This window comes from Chelmon rostratus, chromosome 20 (assembly GCF_017976325.1).
Source record: "Chelmon rostratus isolate fCheRos1 chromosome 20, fCheRos1.pri, whole genome shotgun sequence".
In the NCBI taxonomy this organism is placed as follows: Eukaryota; Metazoa; Chordata; class Actinopteri; order Chaetodontiformes; family Chaetodontidae; genus Chelmon; species Chelmon rostratus.
The window spans coordinates 14653961-14675127 of record NC_055677.1 but is presented as its reverse complement, the minus strand read 5'-3'; the positions used below and the strand labels follow the sequence as shown (position 1 = coordinate 14675127).

At 39.9% G+C, this 21167-nt stretch overlaps 1 protein-coding gene across 1 annotated transcript in view; it reads right to left on the bottom strand.

The window, feature by feature from the left end:
* The window catches only part of ofcc1 (orofacial cleft 1 candidate 1), a 78468-nt gene extending 64979 nt beyond the window's left edge, over positions 1-13489 (bottom strand). The window contains exons 1-6 of the mRNA XM_041961729.1: positions 13413-13489; positions 10742-10818; positions 6173-6243; positions 5605-5780; positions 2472-2576; positions 1745-1828 (exon numbers count right to left, since the gene is read on the bottom strand). Of these exons, the coding sequence (XP_041817663.1) occupies positions 1745-1828; positions 2472-2576; positions 5605-5780; positions 6173-6243; positions 10742-10759 (454 nt within the window). The 5' untranslated portion in view covers positions 10760-10818; positions 13413-13489. The remainder of the gene's footprint in view (positions 1-1744; positions 1829-2471; positions 2577-5604; positions 5781-6172; positions 6244-10741; positions 10819-13412) is intronic.
* Positions 13490-21167: the final 7678 nt, after the last annotated feature.

The window sequence follows — 21167 nt, the reverse complement described above, 5'->3', positions numbered from 1 at the left end:
GCTGATATGCTGTCAGTTGTTATTTCAAGCGATGGAAATATCTCTTAACATTGAGACAAAATGCATGACTGGAACTTACAGGAGATTTTTAACTGTAGAGTAGGGTACATAAGGGTGAACTGAACTGAACTGACATCTACCGTATCTATTTCTAGCTATTAGCTATTCAATGCAAGGAATAACAGGAAGCATCTGTTATTAAAGTGTTTTTAAGTGGCTGTGGCTTTAAGCTAATTCTAATGTTTTTCATTCTGAGTTCTAATGTTTTTTCCTCACAAACCCCCTCAGCAAGCCCATACATTGAAAGAAAGTTTTCTTTTGCGTGATGTGTGAACTAGTTTGTGGTTAGCAGCCTAGAATGTGTTACTGAAAGCAGAGAAGCATCATCTGCGGTAGCTAACCTGCTTGCTGTGTGTCTTTTCAGTTGAGCTGTGCCGCCTCATTGGTAGAAAACACGAGGTATTCTTTGAGCATCTGTTTATTCAACGTGTGCAGTCCAATATGTGTGACGGCCAAAGCTGTTATCACAGCCTAATGCTTTTCACATAGAAGCTGATATCAATGCCTAACGCCTTACAGAGGACTCGAATGAATAGAATGCCAGTTCTGTCTTCTTTCATCTGCAAGCCAAGGCAATAGAATTTATCGAGATAAAAAGGAAGAACTGAAGATCTTAGACAGACAGAAGGGATTTCTCCAGGAATTTTTTTTTTTTCTGAAAAAACTGTCTACAGCACTGGCCACTGTCCATTTCATTAATACTTTGTCTTGTTCGTGCTCTTTCTTGTGAAATGTGTATGGTGCTTTGTGGCAGGCTGTAAAAGCAAAGACAAAAGCCTGAGAAGCAGTCAAAAAATGTCAGGATCACTACTGACATGCACTGAGCCGGCTCTGCAGCTGCAAAGAGGACTTGCGGCCTACACCGGTGGGAGGCATCCATACAACGGTATAAGGTGATTGTCTTGAAGTCTATTGTAGCTCGGTGAAGTGCTTACTGGCAGTCACTGCAGTTGGACTCCAACAGCACAGAAGTAAGAGCTCTCTCTCTCTTCCTCACTCTCTCTCTCTTTCCCTCCCTGTGTCTCAGCCTATTGCATGGAGGAACTGTTAATCCAAGATCCTCTTTACTTTTTCTGCGGGATTTCATGAACATTCCAAGACAATGGATGGGGCCACTAATCTCGCTGGTACAGCTAAATCCAAGACAATGGCAAATAATACAAGCCGGCTAAATTCTACCGTGTTGAAGCGGGCATAAACCCATCACTTGTGCGCTGGAATTACAAGGGAGATGCGCGTCATGTCAACAGGATCTGGTGCGACTGTCTTCACCCAGAACAATGCTAAGCTTAAGCCACCTCAATGCTGCCTGGTTGGCTACATATTTAAGTGAAACAGAGCTAATGAGAAAAGGCACGCCTACCGTGAGACAATGGCTGTGCTTGGAAAGCACCGACTACTCGTGAGGGTCCGTTTCTAGTTTTATTCTTTGTTCAATGCTAGCGCTGATTTCAGTCTTCGTGGAAAATGTAGCATGTTGTTTTTGTCTGGGTTCTTTATGATTTCCCTGTCTTGAGCTTTTTCCTAAAGTTACCTAAATACGGTTCTACTCCATTACTCGATTTATAACTCTGTGCTCAGTGCTTCAGATTGTCACAATGGTGATTTGGTTACATGATGTTAAAACATAGATTTTTGTTTAATGTATCACCATGCAAATAAAAAAAAAAAACAACGTACATACCAGGTATATTTATGAAGGCATCATCCTCATCCAGCAATGCAGCCATTCTTTGGTACAGCTTGTTTTCATCAGCATTCAATATTGCTACAAGTCAAAACAATTATAAAACGAGTACGCCCTCAGAGGTGCCGGAAAATTACATGTGTTGTGTGCTTCAAAATTACTTTCTACTTATCAGACGAGTCAATCTAAACCACATCTTAACATGCAAACCAGAGATATTAGCCGTGGCTGGAGAGGGGTGAAAATCAAGTGCATGCAGAGGGGTAATGAAATAGGAGCATTAACATGCCTGTTAGCCGGCCTGTCATCATGTGATGAGATTTGGCGAGGTGAATCCTTTGATATTACACGGCAGTGATATCCAAAAGATACAGGTGAAATGGCTTCTCCATTAATAGCCATGTTTCATTATAACATGCATATTACTTGGCTCCCAAGAGCTCGCTTTTAATAGGCCTACTTTAGAAGGGGGCTGCAAACTATTGATATGGCTCTGCGTGTGTCATTTGGCAGGGGGAAGAAAAATCCACAGTGAAATGAAAACTGACCAATGATACGTGACCTTCGTCAATGACAGCGAGTTGGGAAGCCAATCTCGTGATGCCATCACTTGGTGTATTTACATAGTCTGTCCTGCCATCACAAATGGCGGCCCGCTACCAGTGATCTCTCTAACCTCACTTTAATGAACCGAGGAGAACTATTATGACAGAGAATGGCATACTTAATTCCAGCTCATCTTCGGCGCTGACCCCAGCCATCCTGCAATGCCTTGGGTCTGTCTGCTCTGCCGACAACGGGTCAAAGTAATTTTGGGCACGTTTATTTCCTGTGGAAAGTGCGAGAGGGGAGAGAATGAGAGGGGTTGGGAGTTGGTGGAGGGGGGAGAAGGGAGTTGTACAGGTTCAGGTTAGTGGTTATTAGAAGCACATGAAGCGAAATGTTAATTTTGAAACCCACACTGACGAAGGGCAGGGGCAGCGGCTGCTACCAGATAAGGCAGCGCCAAGATGAGACAGGAGTACAGAGGCAGAAAGAGAGAAGTGGGAAAGAGACTGCTGGGTTCCTCAGTGCACCTCTCCACGGCCTGCGGTGCTCTGGGGCCTAATTAGCATGCTGCAAAAGGTCACGGCAGGCAATCTCTTAAATACGACTGCCATATGTTTGCCGTGTTCAAAAGGAACTAATGAGAAAGTCTACAAGCTCAAAAGTACCTGGAATTTCAAAGACAATACCTTCTAAATACTCCGAGGTCAGCGGCCTAGAGGACCGGGCAAGTTTGGAGGAGCAGATCCAAAGGAAAAATAACCTGAGCCCATGTCTCATTGACTTCTTATTAGCAATCACTGACCTATGGGTATCAAGTCTGCTCCACAGAGTTTATGGGAATCCAATGGCTCCAGGGTCTTTCTATTAAGGGTACACCCAACCAAGCAGCTTTCTTAACCCCAAATCATTCTCATTACAGGCCTTGAATATTTCACTCCAATATAAATTGCTTTACTTGTATTTCTCAGGTTGTGGGGCAAAAATATGCATGGTGCATTAAATGATGTTATATATTCCACACAAGGATCGCCTTTATAGATGTCTGAGGGTATCGACGCGTGGACGCATAAAAATGTGAGTAAGTGTGTTTGCACAGGAACACCACTGGCCCACTAGGCCAGTACCCGAAAAAGCTCACTGGGATTCTTCCGTGCTCATAGGAAATATCTGCACGATGTTTTCACACCTTGTCCTTACTCTAAGTTAAACAGTCAGCCTGAAATACTTATTAAACGAGGAGCAGCAGTATGACTCCTCAACTGTGCCATAAATTGCCTGTGAAATTCACATGTTAGAGCCCTCTACATCGTTAACAGAGAGTTTGAACAATTTCTCTGCAAATAGCTCTGAGGTTATGAAACCCTTTTTTCAAACACAAATTTGCATAATGGTGGTAGCTTCGTGGATCGCCGTTTGAATCATATCTGTGATTTACCTAAATAGTCTGGCTGTCCTCCAGTTCATCTCCCTAATGAAAATTTCAATTCTCTGTTCTTACATGCACAATATCAATAACTAGAACTTCTTGCCAGCCAGAGTGAATGTTAACAGAGAGTGAGAGATAATGAAAGATTTCAGTAAAGGCCAAACGGACGTGTCACAAACATGGAACAATCTGCCTTGTAAGGGCACATGAGCCACTGAACTGCCTGATGAAAAGGTGTTGCTTATTTTGTGCTTGTGATTTATGTAAATCCTTGATTCAGTGCAAATACCACAAAGAAATAAAGTTCTAAACCTACAAAACACATAGAAGTTCTAATATCAAGAAATTACCATATGGTTAAGTTCATTTTGTATGCTTTAAGGGTATAGCAAGGGGCCTAATTTGCATTTCCAATTAATAGAAGGAGAGAGAGAAATCAGCAACTTAACTCATCTCTAATCATCAGCACGCCAATATATGTTGAAAAAAGTGTCTATATTGGTACACTATAGATAGTGTGCAGAGTCAGTAACAGCTTTTTGAGAGTTAGGCGTGGATTTTGTGGTGGGAACCTAACGATGGATAGATGATTGCAGTGTGTAAACCAATAGATTAGTGACTTCTTTTCTATTTTGGATTTGTTTTGTTTAGTAAATGTCTGGAAAGCTTTTACCATCTACTCTCTTCATACGATCTGATCTAAAAGAACACAATGTGTTTCAAGAAATCTTAAAATGTTTTAATTTCATTATTTTATTTTGTGAGGTGAGTCATGTTATGGTGGGAGATAACAATTCACTCCAATGCTGCTTTTACACCTACGCCAAGGTTAAAAATTTATTTGCCATACACTGCCTTTTTTCAAGCAGAAATCAAAAAGTCCCACAAACATGGATGGAGAGAAAACTTCACTGTCTTAAGTGGAGACTTTAATCAGAAACTTCATCACTTCTCGACATCACTAACTATCAGTGAAATGTGTCACCCCCAAACAGAGGGAGCCTCATGCTATTGGTCTTGGATCTTGGATGTGATCAAGGTAAAAAGAAACCACTCACCATTACGCTGGACAACATCCATGTTTTCCTTGCTTTCAACACCTAAATATTCTAAATGTGATATAAGGCTTCAGCTTGTCTTCAGCTAATGAAAAAGTTTCAGCTTTAGCATTCGTCCACTCTATCATACTGTATTTGTTTATGGGCTGACTTTTTTGACCTGATAGAAAATGTTTTTTGCCCATGTTCTGGCCACTTCCACACACCGCGGGAAAGTGTAATCCTACCTTATGCATGAAACATCATGACAATAATTGATAATAATTACTAGCCATGCACAGCAAAAGCAAAATAAACCACATTAAATCAAGAATCTAACATGTGACTCATCCCTGAGAAAACTGGCACGCTCGCAACCTTGAACGCATCCTAATTTACCATCCCATTCCTCAAGAGTTCTCCCTGACATACTGAATTATAAGGGGGCATATTCGTATGCCTGATTGGCCTTAAGCCGTGTTTCGGGGGCGTTGTGAGTACACCACACAGACAGCGGATCGGCTTGGTAGCGTAGTAGCGTATGTAAATGCACTCTCCTATGACTCCAGCCCACCACAAGGCATGTAGCCGAGAGTGGGAGTCAAGGCTGATTGTGTCGAGGGTACTTCTAGATAGAGATAGAACACCCACTACTGTAGCGTTCTCCAGCAGAGGAAGAAGTTATACGAGGGTTGCTTGTTAGGACACGCTTGCTTTGGAATGCAGGGACCAAGGGCCCCCCAAATGGAGAGAGAGAGAGAAAGAAAGAGGGAGTGAGCGAAAGGTTAGATCAGGAACACATCTACTGTCAACAAATTTGAGGCTAATGAAGAATGAAGCTTCACCTCTTTCTTTGGCAGGGGCTTGCAGCTCCATTTTTTTTTGGTGAGCTGCAAGGGTGCTATCTGGCCTGTCACCTCGAATTTCTCTCCTCAGCCAAACCGGAGGAACAGAAAGCTCGGTGCTTCCTCCTCCATCGAAGGCTGGGTTTTCTATGCCTACCACAGCAGCTCTCTCCTCTCTCCCTGACAAAATAAGTAGAAACATAAATATAAATACAAACACTGACATGAAGGGGCAATACAACAGTTAGGTCAAAGCGACTCTTAAAAAAAACAAAAAACAAAAAAAAAAACAAAGCATGTTTAATGACAGCATTTTTTTTTCTATTGTGATTTCTCTGCCCCAAAATGTTCAAGCGCATCCTCCTCGACTGACACTAAAACACAATTAGGTTAAAATTAAATCAGAATCTTGCAAAGGAGGAGAAAAAAAGAGAAGAAGAAGAAATGATTAAAATAATTACAAATTGCGCCCTGACAAGCAAGAGCAAAATTTAGCCCAAAGCCATTTGTCTGTAATTAGTTAATTAATCCTTACACAAATTATGAGCAATAACTCATCAAGCAGGACTCACCCATCAGAAATTCAGCCGACTTGGATTTCTTCTGCTTAGGTTGCTGCAGAGCCTTCTGCTGTAACTTCTGGAGGGAAATTGTTAAATGAATAAATTAGCTGCAGAATGAAGATCATCATTTATGATCCGCAACTAACGCAGTATTTTAAATATGGGACGACACTAAAATGTCATTTAATTTACATCGCCGCTAAAGGGGTCAAGCACTAATTGAACAACAGGAGTGGAAAAGAATTTAATCATAAATAGATAAGAAAAGTTGACATGAATGTGTAATGAAGGTCACATTAAAATACTTCCTCCTTGTTTCTAAAACGAATGGGCAACAACACTCTCTCCTGGAAAATTATGCATTTTTACACAGGCTGCATGAGAGTACACAGACTTGGTGTGCAAATGAGTATGGAAATCCAGGCACAATTGTCATTACTTCCATTCACATGAACTCAACCTAAAAAAAATCTCGAAGGGAGAGAGAAAAATAGCCTTTAAATAACACAGTGCCAGGTCCCTTGTGTTTTGCGAACTTTTAGATGAATGATGATAAATCTATCTACCTACATGCATGCTAAGTCTACTATTTTACTATAGTGTTGTAGGTGGTCTACATGGCATGGCATGGCATGGCATGGCGTGGAATGGAAAGAAAAAGGAGGAATATATGAAAGCAAGTATATAGTATGGGTTCCTTTGAAATCAAGAGTATGTGGAACAAACTCTGCAGTCCCACATTTCTCTCGTTTCTGCGGACAAGCAGAACAATAAGAAAGCTGAGGTAAAAGACATAAGTAGTTGTTTTCGTTATGGATATGTTTACATAAGAATGCACCATATAAAAGAGCTCTGTTGCTCAAAGCGTATGGAGCTTTTTAAGCATCATTTTATGCAGATTTCGATGATGAACTGTGCTCATGCCCATGAACAGCATGTATTTGTATACAATATTTAATTTCAAAGGCAAAATCAAGGGGCAGAATGAGTGGGGGGCTTATTTCAACTCTAAATGACAGTGCAATTAAAATAGAGAAGGACTACTTCCAGACCAATCTGGTAAGAGGAGTTTTTGTAAATCTGTTTTTACATTCAACAAGCCCTACAGCAAGACATTCATTTATACCACTGAGATTAATGCTTATCTAATTGTAACTTATTTAAAAACCATTTTCTTTTCGACTGGGTACCAATCAGTTTTTCTGAGTTTCACATACTGTGGAGTATGAGACTGGCAGATTCGGCATCAGTGGAGATTGTCTCCCTGCGTTTTCTTGTATTTTCTTTACAAGTTCACACATCTTTCTGCAAGACAAACAGTGTTTGGGTGCATATGCAAATTGAGAAACTCCCTGAAACAATTATGGGAAAATTAATCAGGTAATTTTACTAATAAAAAAATTGCACACAATCATCATTTGCTTTGTATTACACCAGGCTAGTTTTACAATATTGTGTTGTAAACTAAAGCAGCCGTTTAAATAAGCGACATGACATTTACATTCATTATGTGGTATTAAAATTTTGATCGCTATTGGAACCTCACAGCCAATTCTGAAAGCCTTAATGAGCAAACTGGAAATAATATACCTCTACTGAAAATTCTATTTTTGCTTGATAGTGTAATATTGTTGTTCAGTCATTTCATAGCACACACTGTGAACGTTATTGTTGGAATTGATCTATTTTCTTGCTAAAGTAATTAATTATCATATTAAAATAATGAAGGAGGATAAGGCTCTTTATTTCGCAAATTATTGTTTTTGCCCTTTGGGCTAAAGGCACTTTGCAGAGATGAGCAAAAATCAAAGGAGAAATCACATTAAGTTTTATCTTAGGCCATACAAACGCATTGTTTATCACCTTAATTACTGCACAGAATAATCTGGAATATCATCAGCGCTGCAATGTAACAGCAGTCATATAATTTCAAGTTTTCTTTTTATTCCTTTGATTCCTTTTCTTATGTAATTTTCAGATCAGTTCATACTAGTTCTCCTCTGGGCACCATTTTGTTTTGGTCTCATTTATAGAAGTGCCCTTGTTCTTCACTATGCAAAGTAAATTAGCTCCATGTCCTGCAAATGTCAATAAGTCCTCTGATTGCTATGAATGTATTCTTGCCTTAAGTTCAGTTACAGTGGAAAAAAAAATGAGTAAACACACAAGGGAAAGTACACAGACAGAGTACAGTACATACACCCCAGGCCTAAAGCTCTGGGTCATTGTCACTAAAAATCTAATCCACACAGCGCCATGTGAGCCTCACTGTCTAGAGAGCTAAGAAAAATGCCTGGTTCTCATCTCATCCCAAGACCCCACTGACATTGACAGCATGCTCCTTGTAATACAAGGACTGTTGTTTAATGTGCCATAACTGGATGGAACATGCAGATGTTGCATTTCTAAAACGATAAACAACAATTCAATCCTGAGGAGAAAAAAAAGCATCACAGAGGTCCACGAAGTAAAGTGGATGCTTAGAGGCTGGAAAGGCTGTTCAATACTGGTTCAATAAGAATCGTGATAGCGGCTGCGTGAACTGTCCCAGTGCAGGCTAAAATTTCTCATCATTTGCCAGTCACATTGCACATAAATATGTTAAATTTATGGTGCTGCACCAATAATACATGCCAAGAAATTTGTGTGTATTACAACATGCATATACAGTAGCACAACACAACAGCCCCTGAGTTCATTCTCTTGTCATCTGAAGGCATCCGTACATGCCCCTTTAAACTGTCACACTTTTCTCATTTTACTGTGCAGCACACAAAATGCTTACTTTGCAGTCAACATGAGAGCAAAATCATTTATAAGTGGTGACAAAAAAAACCCATCCATGACTTCTTTTTTCGTCTCTTTCTTTTTTAAATGTGATTGTTGTCAAAAGGAATTGAGCACAACAATGCCTTGTTCAGTTCTTGTTGCATTCAAAGGCATAGCTAGAAGGGCTTGGGGAAGACCGCTTGCTGCTAGGGGCTGGTGGGCACAGACCAGCTAGAAAGTGAATTTTGCATACTGTACGGATCATCGCCCAGTTCAGCCCAGTCACATTGAATCTGCCATCAACCAATTGTGCTTCATGAAACCGTCAACCCTCATTTACGTCTGCCTGTTTTCTTCCCCACGCAGCTGTAAACAAGGCCCCAGCTTTGAGCTGTCTTCCTCTGTCCCTGCGCGCGCTGCCTGCCAGGGGAGCGTAGACAGCAAAACCTCGGCTTCACAGAGCTACTTAAAGCTACCATTTGCAGACAAGCGCCCCTGTGCGCGAGGCATGGGAGTCAAGGACAAGAGCGTTTCTGGAAATGACAAGAGTTTTTAAAAGCTTTTCGTACAGATCCCTGGACATGATTTGTCTCTTCCTTGAGTTCTCATTTGTGTTTAAGAATCCATAATATTAGGTTTGTGTTTATTCTCAGGCCTTTCTGTCCTTAATGTGATCAGAATTTGAATGGAAATGAATGTGAAAGTGAATAAAATCACCTTGTCTAAAGATAGATATATGTGTGAATATATGTCATAATGGGTTGTAACAAAATGAAAAAAAAAGATATAATAAAGATGAGGCTGAATGCCTTGCCGAATAAATAAAAGACAGTGGACATGTCTTGATTTTGTTTTCACGTTTATAGTCTCTTTTTATCTGTCAGCTTAAAAAATGGCCACATGAATAAAATGTCATAAGTACAATGACAACATCTACAAAGCATCTTTATTTAACTCACCAAAGATAAGGGTTAGCATTTTGCTTCAAAGGCATACAAAGCCAATTCTCCCTTTATAATGTGAAACCATCCTAATTTATAGAGCAGCCTTATATGTGTACGGTAATTGTGACCCACCAAACAGTTTCTTATTAAACAACAACCGCGTCAGTTGGTGTAGACAGAAAACATAATTAGTATTCAAGCTTAATTAATCTACGCTGGCCCCCTTTAAGTGAATTAGTCAATTATTTATGCATGTGTGCTCCTTTGATGCTAACAGATTATGTATGTTACTGGAAAAAACCTTGAAAAACGACTTTGAAAACTTTCCACCATAAAATGTCACAACAAGCTTCTGCACTGACTTAGAAATGTCAATAAAGAGCATGAATAGTGAATGATTACAAAAAAATCTTCTTTCACTGAACTGTCAAACTTCTACAAATTTTCATTATTGCCAAATCACCATACCAGATATTTCAGTGCCAGCCTTAAAAACATTGCAATTCATTGTCCAAAATCCAGAGCAAAAGACCAAATAAATCAGCCAAATATGTACTTTTTGTGTGCCCTAATCCGTGGAATGGAAATCTAACACAGGTCGGATCAAGGTCTTTCCTAGGATCATGGGAACTCCTTGGGATTTTCAAGAGCCTTTTTGTTTTTACCCTTGAGAACCAGGCACTGGCCTCTGCACCTCTCAATCCCCCATTGAGAACCCAGAGGCAGCACAGAGGAATGCTAAATGTCAATGGTCAGAATGCAGCAGCACCTTCAGAGAGAGAGAGAGATGGAGGTACAAGGCCTGACCTCCTTGTGCTCAGCTACGCTGCTATGAGGGGCCAGAAGTGAAACTGTACTCACGCTACTAAAGGTGTCCATCTCCACAAACTGCAAAAGATCATCACTGGCTGACCCCGATCTCTGAACTATGGCAAGGCCTGCAAAACAGAATGTGTGAAAATACGGTGAGAAATGTGTCAAAACAAATAAGATAAATCTGAAGTTGTACGGCTCCCAGGAATCTGAACCACACACGAGGACAATCTGTTATTGACTTAAGAGTAAAACTTTAAATTTGCCTTATAATTCAAAGTTTGTTGATGCTATTAGAGCTCTTTTAATAGCTTACTGTGCAGCACAGAATCCTTCATTCCATGCAGTGTTACACTATCTCCCTCCTGCTTGTGTGTTTAAAACTGTTATCTCTGCAGTGCATCTTAGAGAATAAAGGACAATAAACACCATTTATTATCACAGATAACAAATTATTTGCCCTGATTATTCAAATAGTTTATTCATTTACATCTGATACAATATCATTTGGTATTTTTATCGTCTTTTCCTATGGTAATTCACATGGCTTGCACAAGTTTCTGCTGAAATAGCAAAACAAACCCCAGGCAAAATGTGAAAGATTATCCCATACCATGCGAGCTAGGATGAAATGCTATACTTTTTCACACTGAACACTGCTCCACTGGGTGTGATTGAAAAACATGTAAAGCTATTGAATCTGTGGTTTGTATATGTGAGGGAAAATGAGTGTTGTAACAAGTGGGCCAGTGTTTTTGTAATTGTTTCAAATTACACTCTGCGTAATAACTCAGTGAAAGCAGAGCCAGTGTGCGGTCCATACACATTAACTAGGCAAAGACCACAGGATATCCATGCACCTTATCACGGCCCACAAAAAAAACTTGATTGTGTAAATAACTGTGGAGACTAAAACTCTTTGGCTATATTTCCAGCTGTGTCTATTTGTGTCGACTGGCGCTTATCACCAGCTACACAAAAGGAGGATAATACTTTTAGATAAAGAGCTACTTTGCAGCACTTCCTTTACATGTGTATTTTATTGCATTAAAGACACCCCAACATTCCTGTTTTTAATTTGCTGAACTGTTTTTCTGGGTTACTAACATAGCTGTGCATGCACGTGTGTGTATGGGTGTGCGTGTATGTGAATGTTTTATACAGGCTGTAAAATTGTGATGCTGTGAGAAAAATAAGTACATTAGTTGCTAAAACTGCACACCCCCTGCCAAATTCTTGCTCCCTAACCAATGAGATTGCCAACACCATTGTTAACCACATAAATGGCTGACTCACTTTTCTGCTTGAGGTTCAGGCTTTCTGTCAAAAGTCACATGCAAATATGTTACAGTACGTGCAACAAAGCCATAAAATCCTGCAGAGTATATTGTACTTGCTGGTCTTCAGTCCAAAGAGATGTATTAAATTATCTCACGAGCAATACACCCATGAAAGCACACACCTCCAACACCAGCCAGCATGCTGCTACATTATCTATACTGGGTTTCCTTGCAAATATATTTGTATCTGACCCACACACCACAGCACTGTTTCCTGCTTTAATCACAGCAACATGCCAGGATCTGGTCAGAGTTTAACCGCAGAAAGACCAAACTGCTGTCAATTGACTGCTGCTTTGAATTTTGGAGCTGAAATATCTCAACTTTTAAAGATGCTTCTCCATGACTTTTTCTAGACCTTCTTGCTGCACAAACCAGTGTTTTAAGGTTTTCAAAATTATGCTAAATTTTGTCGAATACCTTCCTTAACAAATGGCTTCTTGGCACTCTGACAAACCCCCTAAAATCCCCTGACCTTTTGCAGTTAAACTTTGTATAGTGTGCATAAATTAAAGTGTTATGAATGAGAAAGTTGCTATAAATTATGCCTGAAGTCTACAAATAATGAGTTGTCAGAACCAAATAAATTGCACAATAATTATTTTGAAAGCAAGTCTATACATTGCTCCTCTAAAATGACATGATGCTGCATTCAACTCATATTTTTTCCATCTCCCTCTCCTGCCCTGAGAATGACCAGCTCCTCTGTCATCTAGTCAGCTAAGCTCAATCAACCCTTAATCCAGAATGACAGTGGGGTCTGTGTTGCACTAGACAAGGCACTTCCCCTTTTCTATGGCATAGTGCGACCTGAAATCTTCTCTTGACGTTCTTTCTCTTCTGCACGAACATGGATGAGGGATGTAATTCAATAGTCACAGAGGGATAGGGCACTGTGCACCAAAGAATATTTTATTTGCTTGTGGACAGAGGCCTTTTCTTAGTGTCTGACAACAGCTAGTCTCCTTCAAGATACAGAGTTGACACAGCTGACAATAAGGGTAGAAAAAGGGCAGGCTGGTTCTTCTTCGCTCCACAGTGGAGACATTTTGCATGCATATTTACTCTAAATGTACTCTTTGCACTTTCCAGTGCACTGACAAAGGCATATATCAGTAGTCAAGTGAACAACAGTGGAGTATATCTTAGTGCATTCATGCAGGTCTGTTGCATTTTAGATATGGAAATTATGGGTGCATGGGTTGCTCTTCCTTAGGTAAATTTCAAGCAGGTGATGCCTTTCTAAACACACGTTTCACTAAAGTACGCCATTCGATCTTACTGGACTCTAAACCAAATCTATCGCAAATAACGAGCGCATTATATGAGTAACTGTATACATGCATATTGTTTATGTTTAGGATTAAGAGGTATGTTACCTTGTGAGGCCTGAATTCTTCCACTTCATGGTCAGCTACACCTCAGTCGTCAAGGTGATGATGACGCAGTCCACGACAACAGACACACAGACACACACACACACACACACACACACACACACACACACACACACAAGTACACATAGTCTCAGGTAACCTCCTCGTGTTCACTTTCACTTCCTGAAACAAAAAGTACAGGAGAAAGTCTGAATTAAATTATACACATCTCAAATGTATAAAATCCACTAGATCTCAGGTTTCTACCTGTTAGATAAGCCATATTATAAATTAAGTGAAGCAAAAGGAAAAATAAGAGTTGAATGTTGGAACTGCGTGTTATTTAAATTCGGAGGGAAGGAGAGATATCTGACACAGTTCAGTGCATGCCATTACCAGAACTGCAACCGTTGAGTTGTGCCATGATAAGGTTTCGTCTGTGTGACAGTCTCATGTACCAGATGGCAGCACTGTTTGTGTTTTAAATGATGTTTCATTATTAATGGGGAGTGTGGCATGGCACTCCTTCAAAGAGGCGTTCACTTATTGTTTCACCAGAGCCAGAGATATCACAGGCTGCTTTATCACCTCTCTGTGCCGATTACAATCAGCTCCCCCAGACTGTAGGTAAAGTACTCCCACTGTTTTGTAAACCTCCATTATGTATATGAAAATTCACACAAAAGTTCCCCACATGCATTATTTAGAGGGAACTGCTCACAACGTATTTCTCAGCCAAAGACAACCCAGCAAGCTTTACAGCTGCTGTGAAGAATAGGTACAAAACACCCGGAGGATTGGCCCGCTCACGTTTGGCAGAAGGCACATTAACTCTAATGTCCCCCTTAGAAGAGATCATGAACTCCAGCGAATGCTTCCCTTGGAACAAACAGTCAGACTGTGCTTTATTTATGACTGCAAAGCCATCAGGCCATTTGTGGCCTTTTCAGCTGAGGAAGAGAGATTGTACATGGCAATGAATAGTCCTCATTTGTCTGGTAAATATGGAGTCAATGCTATGTTGTACCCAAGCAGCTGTGGCTCAGGAGGTAGAGCCGGTCTTTCGCTGATCAGGTTGGTGGTTCGATCCTCCAGTCTGCATGTCTGAATGCGCTCGTGTGAGACACTGAACCCCAATTTCTGCACCATCGGTCTGTAATGGGGGAGCACAGAATCATCATGGCCAAAGCATTTTGTATCCACAAGGCTGCCGTGCATGACCGACTCTGTCATCAGTGTATGTGAATGGATGAATTTTGACATGTGTTATGACCCTATATACATGCTATGCTAATGCAGCCTATAAAAAGTGTACGATTGGTGCTGTGAACTCTGTTCTGTTCATTCAAGTGACCCATATTACAACCTCTCCTCCAACAGCTCTGCAAACAATTAGGAGTTAACAAGGCACAATAATACATCATTAATGCACATTTTGATCAATACAGTGCATGCAAAGGGGATCCGTACAGGCCCTACATTAAAAACAACTGGGATCTTTTTTGCTCATTAAGCTGGTTAAATGTGATCTAAATAAGATGCCCACCGATTTGGACCTCCCATTACCTGGCTAAGCTGTCGTTGATCGTTTATGCGATTAAATATAGACTTAAATCTCCATCTTATCCAATTAATTCTCTGTGCAGGCATGAGAGTGGCTAATGATGTTATCTTTACTAATTAACCTGTATAGGGATTCAACTCCAGGACAGGGGATTGTTCATCCTTCATCCAAGTGTTCATTATTATCATTACAATCATTATCATAAAGGGGCTAACTTATGATGTTGGCCATTCCATCACCATTAATCTAGATTGAGTCCCTTTTTTTCTTTTGGGGAGGGGGCTCCTTTGGGGTCATTTTTAATTATCACTAAAAGGATGGGAATTCTAGCAAAGCTGAATAAGTTCAGTTGTGGTCACAGCAATCACTAGAATCCCATGAGACTACATTACGCGAATGTGATTTGACTACTTATGACTGAGGGGGCGTTTCTGATTTTGCTGTGTTTAGGGCCCCGCACCCTGCATGCTGTGAAACTCTCCTCACACTTTTCTGTCAGCTTTCCTCACTGAATGTCAGCTTCAACCTATTAACACAGCAGACTTGGAGCAGATCAATAGCCCTCATTGGGCCATGTGTCATTAGTTAATCGGATATTGATGAGGGTATTGACACGCACCTAATTAATCTCAGGCCCAGTGCCGGCTTTCATATGTTTCCTTAATTATGCACTTCATCTTAGTCCTTATACAATCAGCACGCTGCCGCTTCCTGTTTGACAGTGAGTAAAAGTTAGCTGTCAAGTCTCACTCTTGTATTTTAAGTTTTTTTTTTCTTTCCTTGCTCTTTTTAAACTGTTAAATACTGCAGCAGCAGTGCAGAAAAAGATGTTGAATATTTTCATTTATAATTTGTTGCAGTGTTATTTTGGTAAATAACAAAATGCAATTGCGCAAACCAACAGATGCATGTGGTGTAATTAGGAAATTACAATAACAATTACAATAAGAGTATATCTCCTTTGTTTTTAATAGAAAATCCAGAGTTGAGTGTTTACACAAATTCTTTCTAATGTCCATGTTAATTTGGCTGCTTTAGCCAAAGCTCTACCATGCTGGTAACCTCTTATGTAAGGTGTAACATGTGTGTATACATTATGCATGTGTAAGAGCTTATGAAGTATACATACATGCAACCTCGCGTCTATGTATGCGCTTCTAGATGTGAGCTCATATCTATGTGCTTTATGTGCACCTGCATGTGTGTGTGTGTGTGTGTTGACGCATACCGACTGATCAATAGAGCTGCGCATTAGCGCGCTGGTGTACAGATGAGAGAGCACCTGAAGGTGACCCTGACTACTGGCATCACCACAGGGCTCCAATAAGCTGCTCCTCAACCGCTGCTCCGCAAACCACAAATCTCCAACTTTTAGCCTGCTGCTGTTGGTTTGATTATTGTTTATAGATACAGCCGAGAATTAAAGTATGGCCCGCAGGCAGCATAATTATTTACAGCTGAAAACTCATATCATTACCAGCATGCTCCTAATTGCCAGAAGTAATATCAATGTTAGTTGATTAAGTGTATTTTTTTCATCTTCACTCTCCATAATGTGCAGAGATTGTTTTCCCTCAGCATATGGGGTGACGGTTTATCTCAATACAGCTGTTCATCTGGCTTGACTTCTATTTTTTTTTTTCCCACTGTTCATTCCAAAATACAATATTGCAGTATCTTCAGAGGGTAGCGATCGATTGCTCCACTTTTTGTAGTTTGCTCACAAGGTCAAAGAAAACACAGGAGATTCATCCTTCATTGCTCAAAAATAATTTATCTCTGTAAAGATTTTCCCTAAATAGACACACATGTGACTTACAGGGGCAGACGCTTTGACTCAAGGTGATGTCAGCGTTAAAGAGAGAGGCCAGTGGGCTGTAAAGCTAGCTCTAATTCACAATCAAATGATTAATTAAAACAAATGTTTATTTGGCCTCAACCCTCTGCAATGAACACGTCAAAATAATTCATCCTGTATTTAAGGCAGCAAGAAAGATGAGGCTATTAATAACACCGACTGTGAAGGGGAAAATACATAAACCTTGAAGGCTACTTTATTATTCACATGTAGATTACTCAAACAGGAATGTGTCGCTTGCTGCACTCGAAACCTTTTTCTTGGACCTGAGCAGAGGAATCTCATGTATGTATACACACATATATGGTCTTTGTCAGTAAAAATAGGTCATACTTTTTAAGATTACAGACCATATTTTGCTATTGGCACATCAATAAATCTATGCTTCTGTTTACAACGCAATAGGAGCCACCATGTGCAGTATGTGTGTACTATGGGATGGTACTGAAACAATAGTGTAGTTCTGTCATTAAACTACTGTTGTTTCTGGATTGTGGTTCAGTCCAGTCTGGACTCCGTGTAACATTTAGTTAGACTTTTCGGTTCTCAATTTCTTAAGTTGTTTCTCTCATACTTGGTTTGCTTTCTCTTTGACCACAGAGTTCATGCAACTTTGAAAGAGTGGGAGTGAGTGGCATTTTTTTTTTTTTTTTTTTAAAGTCTTGTAAGCCTCAACTTTGCTTCAGTCAAACTTGGGAGCAAATGCTGCGGAAGGAGGCTCGCCTCGCATGATACAGCATAAGTAATACATAAAGGAGAAGTCAGATTTTCCATCATTTCCTTTGAATGCATCACATCTTGAGAGCAGAAAGGCTGACGTGGCCCCAAAAGATTGTGTCTATAAGGCAGTTAACAATCACAGGAATCCATCTCATGCTTCTAGAGTTAAAATTGTGCAGAGGAGTGGAATAATTGTTTAAAGGGCAATGCAAATAGTGATTAAAAGTGGGCCTAGGGTCATCATTAGGGCATGATCTCAGAGAAATTGAGAGCAAAGGGGGAGTGTTTGAGAAACATCTTGCTGACCAACAAGGGGCATCTTGCATGCAACTGACTCCTCTATGACAAGGATTTATTATGCGCCTTGTGACAGGCACTGAAGATGCCCTTTGATGAGCACGCTGACTTCAAGTGCACGCATTAAACGCTTGAGGAAGTTAGACTATTGTCGGGATGAAACTTTGTGCTATAAATACATTTTCTTTCTTTCTTTGTCATTCACTCTGAGACGCAGTGATGTCATGGCACGGCGAAGGTCTTGTGATCTCTTTTAAAGATCAAGAGTCCACAGGCAGTGGTGTGTCAGTGGCGCCAAGGGTCGGCATGAATATGCTATGAAATACAGTCTGAGACATTAAGCTACGAGGGTGAACAGATGAGTTTGAGTCTATCTGTTGCAAGAACCACATTGTGATGACTCACAATGCAAAACTGGGAGATACTGATGATCTCATCAATTGAGTTTTATTCTGGCATATACTATATAGTATATAATAGTACATCTTATACTCTGCAATTGTTTTTATCTTATTTGGACTTCTAAAAGATAACGAAAGTCCTTATGAAGACAAGTACTTATATTGTGGGAAATCTTTTTTAAAAATTTTAATTAAATATTAAGTTTTTATATGCAATGAAATTTGCATCTGCTGTTTCTGCTGCTTTAAATAAAGAAGTTCACAATTGAGGGTGTTTTGCCAGTCAAATTAATTCAGTTAGTTTGCAGTGCCATTCATCTTCTTGACTTGACAATAAAGCCTATGTTTCAAGCCTGTCATTTGCTGAAAAGTGATTATCGGCGCCCCTGACTACTTTACTGTTTGAATTCTCTAGAAATGTTGTCACGAGACTATGAGATTGTTTCTGTACTAGTGGCAGTTGTTGCAGTAGTAGTCCTTGTTTCTTTGGAGTGGTGCGTTACCGCCAGCAGTTATAATTATTTGAATTTTGCTTCTGAAAAACATGTTTTATCAGAGACACGAATCAGAGCTAATTTAAAACTTTCGTCATTGCACAAATTGCAAAAATTTGTGCCAAAGTTAGTAGATTCATCAAAGAATTCACAACTGATGTCAAGCTGCATCATCAACAGCATCTTTAAGTTCAGCCTGCCGTTAGAGGCACATGTCACAGAATTTTAATCTCTGTGAATGGCTGTTTCTTACCAAAATGCACCTTTGGAGTCATATTTAAATTCTCACCATACTCTCATGAGCTTTTTATTGAAGAGCGAGCTATTTTTTTAATGGAGTTGTTGATTTTTGTATAACTGGGAGAGTTCACGCCCATCTAAAAGCCATAGAAGTACTGCACCTGTCAATCACATGAAAAATTAATGGGACTTTTACTTCCTGAACAAGTCAGGTGTATCATGGGTGGCACAGTGCAACCAACCAACCATGTTGCTGCTGTTGTAATGTTGTAAAATTATCAACTTTTGATACGTATCAATGCATCTCACCCTTACATTTCCCGTCGCTCTCACAACATTTGACACTGCCAGAGGCAAAAATATGCCTTGACATTTGTTTATGTCATTTATAGAGAAACAGCTACATGGAAGAAGATTTTTTTTTTCTTTTTCTTTTTGGTAAAACTGTGATTCATTGCAGCAGTGGTGCAGCGTGAGCAGGAACAACAGCTGTATACACTGCTGTGGGTTTGTCCAGTAATGATTTAGCATTTCAGCTGATGGTGAAAAGGAAGGAAATTCAAAGGAAATGCCGCGCTTCCTTTCAAAAATGTTTAAAGAACTTAACGAGCTACTCTATAGAGAGGCTGTATAAGCTTGTTTACGGCTCAAAAATGCTCATTTACTCTCACAAGGATGTAGGCCAGTTTGAAGTAACAGACCAGGAAGTAGTTTGTCCAGGTTGGACTCCTGCTGTAAGAGCAGCTGGTTGCTTGAAATGAGAACAACCCTGATCTCCCAGGTCACTAGCTAACCCACACGTCTGTCTAAATATCTTGGAGAATGTTTGAAATGTAAATGTTCTCAATGACCACCTCCACTCAGCTTGTCTTCAATGGACATGCAACGTTGACCCTTAGGGCATGCTCATTGAACTATTCATAGACTGTGTGTCCTCTGCCTACTGCCTTTTAAGTTTTTAAAGGGTATAATGTTCACTCTGTGAGTTTAACCTAGATCTCTTTTGAACTTTTAATGATCCATTTCATACAGTTAATGATTCAACACTAAGTTTACTACTGTGTGTGCACTGACATATTAACGCACAGGCAAAGCAAGGACACATTTAGATGTAGAAGTTAACTGAGGTAACACTGTATTTTTCTCTGTTTGCCTCGTTCTTTTAACACACTGGGTGCTGTACATTTCAACATTTACATTCTCATGTGCACCACCACTGTACGCATCAGTGAAAACAGTAGCAACTGATGTCCCAGTGCCATCTCTCACAAATCCACTGTCACTGCTTTCAAAAATCCTTGCACAGACTGAGCCTTGATTGTTGTTATGCAACACGTTGAACAGCAGGTTTGTTGCAGCTTTGTTGTTTTTTTGCAGCATTAAAAACACAAGCTTCAGGCACAAAAATTACTGACAGCGAGGCTATATTTGTTTTAGTTAAAACAGTACGAAAAAAACAAGACTTCATTCATGGAGGCTCCATGAGTTCAAGCTAGCTAATGTCGGCTAAACAGCTGAAAACAGATGTAAATGCGGTTCAAGCCCTAACTTTGAGTAGATGTTGTTTGTCAAACAGTTGCTAGCTTGCTAGCTGCCTTAATGAATGCTACACTGACTTTGCCACGTAACAACACTAGTTGTTGTGCTGCCTTCTTTCAACTGCATGTAAATCCTGCTGGTATGTACACAATGTGTAACAATATGATTTAGTATTCTCATATATATATATATATATTAATACACATAAATCTGAGCGTAAGTGGAAGCATTTCATTCTGCTACAGTGTTAGCCACTTCAGTAATTTAATGAAAAAATTCAGTCTGAAATAAAAAGCATGCAAGTTAAACAGAGATCATGACTCTGAAATAGCTAAGCTAACAAATTGGGCCGCTAGCAACAAGTAAAAACAAAGTTTCATGTACTTAGCCACCAAATGATAAGTTACAGTAGCCTGAGTTAAGCTAGGCTTCTTAAAGTTACCTAGCTAGCTAACAGCATAAACAGAAACAGTATGGTCCAGATACTTACCATTGCATTTCCTTCTCTCTTCCTCGTCAGTTTGTATTCCGGCTTCTGTTAATTTTTAATTAGTTCATCTGTGGGCAAGCTTGGCAAAGCATGAAAACTAGCTGACATTTTTACTGTCTCAGGCACTGTTTGGTGCTGAGGAACGCAGTAAGAGA